The 10214-nt window shown below is 42.6% G+C and overlaps 2 protein-coding genes across 2 annotated transcripts; both read right to left on the reverse strand.

Annotated features, from left to right (window-relative positions):
* Positions 1–5343: 5343 nt before the first annotated feature.
* Positions 5344–5985, reverse strand: LOC139824503 (uncharacterized). The gene has a single exon (XM_071797016.1). The coding sequence runs from the start codon at positions 5983–5985 to the stop codon at positions 5344–5346; it is 642 nt and encodes a 213-aa protein (XP_071653117.1).
* Positions 5986–6077: 92 nt separating this feature from the next.
* LOC139824504 (uncharacterized) lies at positions 6078–7409 on the reverse strand. The gene has a single exon (XM_071797017.1). It carries the CDS (start codon positions 7407–7409, stop codon positions 6078–6080), a length of 1332 nt encoding a protein of 443 aa, XP_071653118.1.
* Positions 7410–10214: the final 2805 nt, after the last annotated feature.

The following is a 10214-nucleotide window of genomic DNA, read 5'->3' on the forward strand; positions in this document are numbered from 1 at the left end:
TATACAATATAATATATATAGTATGTGTGTGTGGTGTGTGTGTGGTGTGTGTGTGTGTGTGTGTAGTGAAACATCTTTTCAAAATATCTCATTTAAAATACATATACGGAAAAAAAACAATCTTTATAAAAAGCATATTTAGTTATATATACTTATAATTAATGCGAAATAAAATAATAATCTTTAATTCGTAAAGTCAAGGTTTTTATCAGCTGTTCTTAAAAAAGCAAATATTATCACAGATTCAGCTTTGTAACTTAAACGTGTCATTAAGAAATTGATTGTTGTATATATAATGTACATCACAAGATTTATTAATACTGCGATCTCACTCTTTATATCATTAAAATTTCTAATAAGATATATGTAGGTGTATAAATTTGTTGACATTTTGTTAAATATATCTTTAAACCGCGCTTCATTTAAATGCAAGCTTTAAGTCATTGGAGACACAATGAGATATTTAATGTTCTCATTACATTGTTTGTTTAAGACAAAGAGCGACAAAGTCTTCTAATAAAAATATTGTAAATAACTTTTCTTATATGCAAAATTATGGCTGATAATAAGTTTTTCATTAATCCTATTGACATTTAAAGATTTTTTTGTGCCGTCGTTATTACACGCTTTTTAATTATTTTGAAATCAATATTTACAAGATCTGGATTGTATATTGGACGCATTCTGCAATGCAGAACCAATTTCAAACCGTACCCTTTCCGCTAGAATAAATTTCGCGAAATATCAGAAATAAAATTGCTGTGCCAACGTTATAATACATGCCGACGTCACATATATTACCGAAATTAATCTTTTCAAATACAAATCCAGTGTTATATGGATTTTTAGAACAATCTCCTGTCCAGTTTATGATCACTTGGCAATGCAGAATTAAAATCACGAGGAAAAATGGCGCTTGGTTCCTTATTGCATAACTGCATCTTTTATAAGTTGTCATAATCTATTATATTTTATTATAGCTAATATGTTCGGTTGTTTCATATTTCAGGTCGTACGGTGCACGATTCACAAATAATGATATTTTCGTGCGCGCATCTGCAGGACATCGTAGGCCGCGAAAATAGCATTATTGGATACGATGAAAACGTTGTACGTATAATCGCGTACACTAATTTATTAAAGCTATACCCTTCCCCATGTTAACAAACTGGTACTGCAGAATGTGCATACTAATTACGAATGGGTTTATTCAGTCATCACATATACGATATATATCTAGAGATCTCGCGAATTGAATAAGATCGCAGTACAGCATTCGAGGGAAAAACTTATCGGTTTCTTATGTTGATTTCACCACAAGCTCAAGTTTATTATTTAATAAATGAAACAATGCTGTAATTACCAAATTTCGATCGATTCAATATGTTCATCATGAATGTATATTTTAGCGACAAAGGTAATTTTAACATATGTTATCTGCAATTTATCAATTGATCTGCAATTGATCAGTTGATTATTAATTATCGATTATATCGCAGCCTAATATGGATTTATAATCAATTAATAATTAACCTGTAGAGGCCTTCGATTCCAGCCATTTTAAATTTGATAATTTTGACTTCAGAATTTGTATTATAATTAGCAGTCCTCAAAAATTCTTAACTACTAAATTTTGTATAAATTACAATAATATTTTTTTTCTTCTTGTCAGAATAACATCTTATAATGTGGCTCTCTAAAGATTAAACTTCTCTCTCTATTTTTTTATAGCACTATAATTTTTACGAATGTTGATTTCATTCTAATATACTAAAAATACGAAGATTCGAATACATTATGTTGTGTAGCATGAATTACTGTTGTAATTTAAATTATCATTCTCTTTAGTAATTTTTACTAATACGAGTTCATTTTTACCACCAGATAAATACAAATTTTAGTCTACAACTTCTCACAATGTCTACTCTATGTTTAACTAATATAATTTTTTGCCTTTATACTATACATCAGCCCCGTAGTATAGAAACAAACATTGACATTGAAATAATATTAGGCTAATGTACATAGGACATTCTTCTATGCTCTTCCATTTCTGTACGTCAGTTACATTTGTCAGCGGATCGAGAAAATGCGTTGAGTTTTATTTATTAGCTTATTTATAAATATACATCATATCAGACCACTCCGTAATTAGCACTAATTACAGTATAGTGGCTAATTTTCTTAATAAAAAACAAAATCAAGAAGTCTAAAACTATATATAATATAATTTTATTTTGAGATAAAACAAAGGTAATCTTACACCTTTGCTGCACTTTTAGCTAAAAAAATTTTTGAAATCAATTTACGTCCTCCTCAAAGCTTTTTGTCTAAATTATTTTTCGATATTACCAAATAGTTTTGAATATTCAGATATTCGTGCGTGTATCGGGTTGATGCGTGCGAACATAGTTACTATAGTTAGATAAGAGAAGTGGCATAACGTGATTTTAATTTTGTTATATACGTTTAGTTTCGGCAATGGCAAGCATTTTGCACAATGCTTTCCTGGAGTCTAAATCAGTTTACGGGCTGAAGTAAGATTATTTATATGTAACATTTTAAATACAAATATTTTTGGATCAGTACTCTTTTGTATGAACTTATATAGGGGTGATTATTTAGGTGGTGCATTTTTCACTTCAGCTTTTCCATGAGAATTAACGTTTTACTGCTTTAGGACTATTTGAAATCAATATTCCTCTCATATGCTCTGTCAAGGCAAAAATGTACTTCTATTATTCGCACAATAACATATAATGCAGGATCTGTTAAAATAAAGTTTTATTTTTCTAGGTTGCTGGAGCTATAATACATATTCCGTTATGGTGTCATTCAATTGGACACAAAATTTGCTATTGCAGACAATGCAACTACTACACTATTACGGCTATTACTGCTATTTACTACTACTACTACTACTACTACTACTACTACTACTATATACAATCCCCAACACCAAAAATAATTCTAGTTTGTTTATTATATAATTTAAATGGATCTTAAAATTTTGTAAGTTTTATAAACAATTTATTGTAAAAATTTAGAAACTTGAAATTAAAAAAAAAAAAATTATAATGTTACATTAATTAAAAAATATATATAGTACATAGGTATATATACTGGAATAATTAATATTTAATTAATGTAGGGAACCCAGCCGGAGCCAAGTTTTCAAAGAATTTCCAGTTGCCCAAAATCTTAAAAAAAGGACTTTTAGTTGATTTTAACATCAAATGATTTTTTCAGCAATTTTCTTCGTTTAACCAATAATAAAAGAGGCTGAACGGATTTCAGCAATCTGTAAATTGTATCTTATCTTTAATGTGTATTTGATCTGGTTTGTCCATAAAAATAACTTATTGGTTAGCGGACACCAACTAATAATAACATGAGAAATAATAACAATGACGCAATGTAGCACTATTATTGGTGTTTTCCTGAAAAATCTTATTAAACCATCTGAATACTGATCTTTTATTATTCTTCCCAAATAATATAAAACATTTAATTAATTGTGCTAATGTACAGTGCCTTTCTGTCCACAATTGTACACTCGCGTTGTACTTCAAATGAAATAGTATAGGGTATTATCAGTTAGAGTAGGGCAAGTATATTTTTGTTTTACCTCTAAATTCTTGCACTAATATGTACCAGTTAGGGGAGTTCTTTGTAAAAAAACAAACCTCAGTAGTTTTTCTGCTAAACCTGGCCACATATTTAAAATGTGGCGAAAGCACAGTATCAAGTGTTTAGTGTGCAGTTCAATGTACCAGTGTGACAAAGAACAAGCCTATTGATAATGGGTGCATTATCCGTTTCATGATACGCATAATACTATTATTTATTTTTGTTGTTCCACTGAATGCCAAACAAGGCATAAAAAAATGATCATGCGCACATCATGCACACATTTCATTGCACACATCATGCACACATAATGCACACATCATATGTGAAACGAACTGTACCCCGGTTGATACGTATCTTAGTGGATATATAATTCACTTGAATATTGTGAATTGCTTTAAAAATATATTAATACTGAGTTATAATATTAGAGTTCCATACACACTAGTCACAAATACCATTTTCAAATATATATTCTTTCTTAAGATTTATTTACAGAAACAATTAATTTCAAATCATTTAATTGTTCCACAACTGTGAACAATTTTATATTTTCGATAAACACACGAATATTAATTTAAAGTTTCCGCTAATTCATCATATAAAAGAAGCAAAATAATTTGATTAAACAGTACTTATGTTATTAAGATGTTCATTAAACATGTTAGAAGGTTATGACTTTAAAAAGAAAATAAATAATCAAACCATTGATTGAGAGATTGTATACTATATAGTTTGTTGAGAAATACAATTAATAAAATTATTTAATATACAAAATAGTGTTATTTATATACAGTTGAGTTAGTGCACGGGGGGTATGAGGCGCTCCCCGGATTTGCGATTGGTCGACAAATTTTCTCGAAGGACCAGAGGGCCCGTGCCCTCGCGAAAGTGAATAAAGCGAAGCAAGCAAACGAATATCAAAAAATGCGAGGCGACTCACCGTGTCGTTGCCCGGCGCCTCCTGGGTGTCGACGTCGTCCTCCCGTTGGCGAGATCTCTGGCGTGCAAGGCGAAAGCATGCAACAGTCCGGTATAGCAAGCAGGCACGGACCGGCAGGTATAGCAAGCAGGCACAGATAGGCAGGATAGCAAGCAGTCACAGATAGGCAGGATATCAAGCAGTCATAGATAGGCAGGATATCAAGCGATTAGGCCTTCGTGGTCTGCGATGGGCGACCGAGCACTCCAAGTTTGCACATGCGAAACGGTAACGTGTGAGCTTCACGACGTTCGACTGATGAGTCCCTGCCGTAAGACGGCTGGCCAAAAATGTGTTTGCCGTAAGACGGCTGTCTTGCGAATATGTATGTGTGTGCCGCACGGCGGCTTGACGAAAAGTTCTGCGGAGAGATGTGTCCTCTCCGACTGTTTGACGAGGAGTCCCTCTCTTCCGTACTCCGGCTCACGCACCTGCCGAGTACGGCGCGAGCGAGTACCGAATTCTTCTCATAATGGGGGATGCCACCCGCGGGCGGGCAGCACGAGTCGGGTGAGTCGCGCGAATATCGACAAGTGTACTAATCGCGATCCACCGACGTTTCGCTAATAGGCGCGAGAATTTAACCCGGTATAACTAATCAACACAAGAACCGTACAATTAACAATGTGAAACACGACAACACGAAATCAATCCTATCATTAACTACTATTTACACTATGATACACGGCGGTGCGCCAAACATTACCGCCCACCAAAATACACCGTATTTTCTATGTTTGAGCGAGTCCCTCCGGTGAGCCGTCCATCGGCAGAGGGCACAGCTTCACCAGAGGGCGACTAAGGAGGCCATCCGCCGTCCTCACCGTAGCGACCCGGGCGACCCCGTCACGACCCGGATGCAATTCCTCGACGCGCCCTCGTCTCCACGCCAGAGGAGGGGCGTTTTCGGTTTTTAGAAGGACCAACGTGCCCTTTGATATCGCGTCAGCCGGCTTTAACCACTTTGGTCGTCGCTGGAGGGTGTGTAGATATTCTTCATGCCACCGTTTCCAGAACTGTTGGTGCATGTGCTGCACCAGCTGCCATCGATCGAGTCTGCCTATCGGCACCGGGTCTAGGTCGGGATAAGGAACCGCTACGAGCGGCTCTAATGTGATAAAGTGCCCCGGGGAGAGCACCCCGAGGTCGTGGGGATCCGAGCTGGTGGGGCACAAAGGTCGGGAATTCAGGATGGATTCTACCTGTGCTAGGAGGGTGCTGAATTCCTCCACCGTGAGGATCTGCGCTCCCACCACGCGTTTCAAGTGGGTCTTTGTCGCCTTAACCCCCGCTTCCCAGAGGCCACCAAAGTGTGGCGCGGAAGGGGGGTTAAAGGACCACTGGATTTGTTCTCGCCCTGAGGCCGCCTCCATGCAGCTGACGAGCTCGCGCTGAGCCCCCACGAAATTGGTGCCGCAGTCGCTGTAGATCCGCGAGCAGCGACCGCGCCTAGCGATGAAACGCCTCAGAGCTGACAAAACGAGTCTGTAGATAAGGAAAAAGCAAGTTCCAAATGAACCGCCTTCGTGGTAAAGCAAACGAAAATGCACACGTACGCCTTGAACGGCGTTGCCCCGCGAGAACGACGATTATATACAAAGAAGGGGCCCGCGTAGTCGACCCCGGCGATTGAGAAGGGTTTGGCCTGACGTACCCGGTCGAGCGGTAGGTCCGCCATGGGCGGTTGCAAGGTACGCGGGTTCGCCCGGAAACATTGGTAACAACGCGACAAACAACGTTTGATGGCCTGATGGGCCCCCAGAATCCAAAAATGTTGCAGTAGTAGGTAATGCAACGCTCGACGCCCCGGATGCAAGTGTAGGCGGTGGGTGCGCTCCACTATGAGTTCCGTGAGCCGGTGTTTACCGGGCAATAACGCGGGGTGCTTGGCCTCATGAGACATTGCGGAGTGCGTGAGTCTACCGCCCACCCTGAGGACTCCGCGCGCGTCCACGAAAGGGGCGAGTTGTCGCAGAGGTTTGGAGCAATGTTGATTGCGTTTCAGCCTATCGAGATCCTCTGCAAAGCGACAAGATTGAACAACTTTAACGAGGTATAGCAGGGTCGAATGGAATTCGACTTGGTCTACAACAAGAGTTCTGTGGGGTGAATTCGACTTGAGTCGATTAACAAAACGAAGACAATAAGAGAATATTCTAACGAGTTTATCCAATGACGAAAAACGATCGAGAAGCGAATCAACAACAGAAGCAGAGTTTACGACATCAGCAGGATTTACGACAACAAAAGCATGAGATTTTTCTTCCTCCGGAAAATCGTCAGCTTCCAATATCGTTTCTGGAGTGGGTTCGAATTCGGCGAGCCACGCAGGGCCAGTCCACCAAAGCTGGTGATCCACTAATTCTTGAGGAAACAAGCCCCTTGAGCAACAATCGGCGGGGTTAGACTTGGTGTCGACATGTCTCCAGCAAGAGATATCTGTGTTGGACTGGATGCGGGCCACACGATTACGCACAAACGTCTTCCAACGGTGGGGGGCCGAACGTATCCAGGCGAGCGCGACCTCGGAATCAGACCACGCGTACGTGCCGTCGATAGTAATCTTAGGCCGGAGAATGTTCCCGATATACTCCGCTAAGTCCGACAGTAAAACGGCTGCGCAAAGCTCGAGTCTCGGCAAGGTGATGGCCTTAAGCGGGGCCACCTTTGACTTGGCGCTGAGCATTCGAATCAGTACCCCGTCCTCGGCGACGATCCTGATATATACAACGGCTCCGTAGCCCTGTTCACTCGCGTCGCAAAATCCGTGTATCTCCCGTCGGATTACGTTGGCCATGGCGATAGTACGAGGTATGCGAATGGAAGCTAGCGCGGGGAGTTCCGATTTAATTACCCCATGATGGGGCAAATAGAATACAGGTCCGTCCACCGGAAACGGCCGTTCAATCATTTTCATATAACCGTTATTCAAATAATCCTGCATGAATTTGTTATAGTTCAATTTAAACTCTGCATCTAATTTAAAACGACGCTCAAGTGCGCGAAATCTATTTAGGGCTACTTGACGCGTGCCGACAAAACAAGGTTTATCCCTTTTGAAAGGATACGATACGACAAAACGACCGGACGCGTCCCGACGCGTGGTCTGAGCGAATAATTCCTCGCAACGTTTCTCCTCCTGCGAATACGGTGGGACCGATGGAATCTCGTCTAGTTGCCAAAATCGACTAAGAGATGCGTCCAACGAATCGAGAGTCATAAACGAATGTGTGGATCCCGGCGCCTGCGTCGATACCGACCCGACGAGGACCCAGCCGAAGACGGAATTGAAGGCGTCTGGTAGCAAGCGACGAGGCCGATGCGGATTTTTTTGCCGAAGGTGATTTACAACCCTAAGAATGTATGCTATGATTCGACCAATTTTCTCGATTGAAGAGAATCTTTCGAGCAATGAATGCACCGCGTCAGGCGGATCGAGCGCCACGAGCGATACAATTTTCTCCTCCTCGGTTGGAGGGGTTTCCGAACTGTGGGAAGGTTCCACTTGAGGCTCAAAGCGAGCGAGCTTGTGCAGGACCTCCGAATGAGGTCCGGCCGTTTGGCGAACCCCGACGAGCCCTCCGTGGTTGCGGGAGGGACGTGGCAGTACGCCAAGACGGCGGGATCCAATGACGCCGTGAGTGTGTGTGACTCGACGGTTATGACCTCCGAGTGAGGTTCGGCCGTTTGGCGACACCCGACGAGCCCTCCGTGATAGCGGGAGGGACGTGGTGATACGCCAAGACGGCGGTAATGCGGTCCTACCGTTCGGCGACACCCGAATGGTGATACGCCGAGACGGCGGTGTCCAAAGGCACCGTGAGTGTAGGTGACTCGACGGTGCGCGTTAACGGGGCGAGGGTGTAGGGCCTCGCCCTCGTTCAACGAGCTACGATTACGCGAATATCCTCGCCGCGAACGTGCCCAAGCGACGTGCGGACGAGAGACATCACGCGTGACGATGTGTGACCTCCGAATGAGGTCCAGCCGTTCGGCGACACCCGAAGCCCTCCGTGATAGCGGGAGAACGATGGTGCTACGCCAAAACGGCGGTAACGAGGTCCTACCGTTCGGCGCCACCCGAGTGGTGATGCGCCAAGACGGCGGTGTCCAAAAGCACCGTGAGTGTATGGTGACTCGACGGTGCACGATGAGTCATAAGGGACCCGGGACGGGGTGAGTGCGTAAGACTCGACTTTGGAATGCCAGAAAAACAACACAACCGTTCCGCTCGCCAAGGTGACAAGGAATAACAGATGGCTCGTTTCGGATTCCTACGCGAAGGCTCAATGGAATGTTCCCGAGAGAATGTTCCTCAATTTCGATATAATAACGTAGCCGAAAATGACAATTTTGTTAATCGCAAGAGCGAATGGCGAACGCAAAAAGGGGGTATTAAATGCAGTGTAGAGCTAGCAAGGAAGAGGGTTGCAAGGGATGTACAAATTAAGAAAATAGTTGTATTAACGATCAAAATTATCAATTAGGTTGGCACAGGTGCCCGGTTACGGCGAGAAATGCACTCAAGTATTTGTTCAGATTAAGTTTCCGGCAATACATGTTGTGCGCGGAACTACGACACGAGCAGCGTATACGACATGAGCAGTACACACATGACACGAGCAATAATCCACGACATGAGCCTCAATTACGCCAACTTCTTTGCAATTGTGATTATAATCGTAATTATAGTCTTTAATAGAATTACCTTGAGTGCTACAATATATTTTATACCGGGAACCAGTGCCGGCGAACAGTATATTCGATCGGTGGCAATGTTGTTTGCGAGAATTCCAACGATCGGAATAATAGTTTCCGTATGTATTTTCAATATGTATTTCGAGTCTGGCCGAAACACACCCAGCAACAACGAAAATAATGTAGCGCGTTATTATGGAACGCGAGCTTACGTAGAAAAAATGTGTATATACGCTGCCGGCCCGTGACCGAGCGTCAAGGCCGTCGACGGCGCGGCGAGAACGTATGGCTTAACCGAGAATATTCCAATGTTGAATATTTCGGTTAACGACAATATTCAATAACGAACGACAAGAGCAATTGACCACAAAGCGATCAAACGACAAGTTTCCCGCGCGTATTCTCGTCGCGAAGCAATGTTGCGGCCGAGAGATATCGCGGCGGGTGTAGAATACGCGACTGATTAATTGTAATGCAATCGCGATCAAAACCACTAAGAAATGCTATCCACGAGCGAAAGGTCGGCGTTATTACTTTAGCGCGCAGATCCGGCTCGAAGGACCAATGCACGGGGGGGTATGAGGCGCTCCCCGGATTTGCGATTGGTCGACAAATTTTCTCGAAGGACCAGAGGGCCCGTGCCCTCGCGAAAGTGAATAAAGCGAAGCAAGCAAACGAATATCAAAAAATGCGAGGCGACTCACCGTGTCGTTGCCCGGCGCCTCCTGGGTGTCGACGTCGTCCTCCCGTTGGCGAGATCTCTGGCGTGCAAGGCGAAAGCATGCAACAGTCCGGTATAGCAAGCAGGCACGGACCGGCAGGTATAGCAAGCAGGCACAGATAGGCAGGATAGCAAGCAGTCACAGATAGGCAGGATATCAAGCAGTCATAGATAGGCAGGATA

The sequence above is a fragment of the Temnothorax longispinosus genome, unplaced genomic scaffold (genome assembly GCF_030848805.1).
Source record: "Temnothorax longispinosus isolate EJ_2023e unplaced genomic scaffold, Tlon_JGU_v1 HiC_scaffold_403, whole genome shotgun sequence".
In the NCBI taxonomy this organism is placed as follows: Eukaryota; Metazoa; Arthropoda; class Insecta; order Hymenoptera; family Formicidae; genus Temnothorax; species Temnothorax longispinosus.

What these genes read in the sequence shown, in the direction of transcription:
- LOC139824503 (XM_071797016.1), bottom strand. Translation starts at nt 5,985, where the DNA reads ATGGAGGCGGCCTCAGGGCGAGAACAAATCCAGTGGTCCTTTAACCCC.
- LOC139824504 (XM_071797017.1), bottom strand. Translation starts at nt 7,409, where the DNA reads ATGGCCAACGTAATCCGACGGGAGATACACGGATTTTGCGACGCGAGT.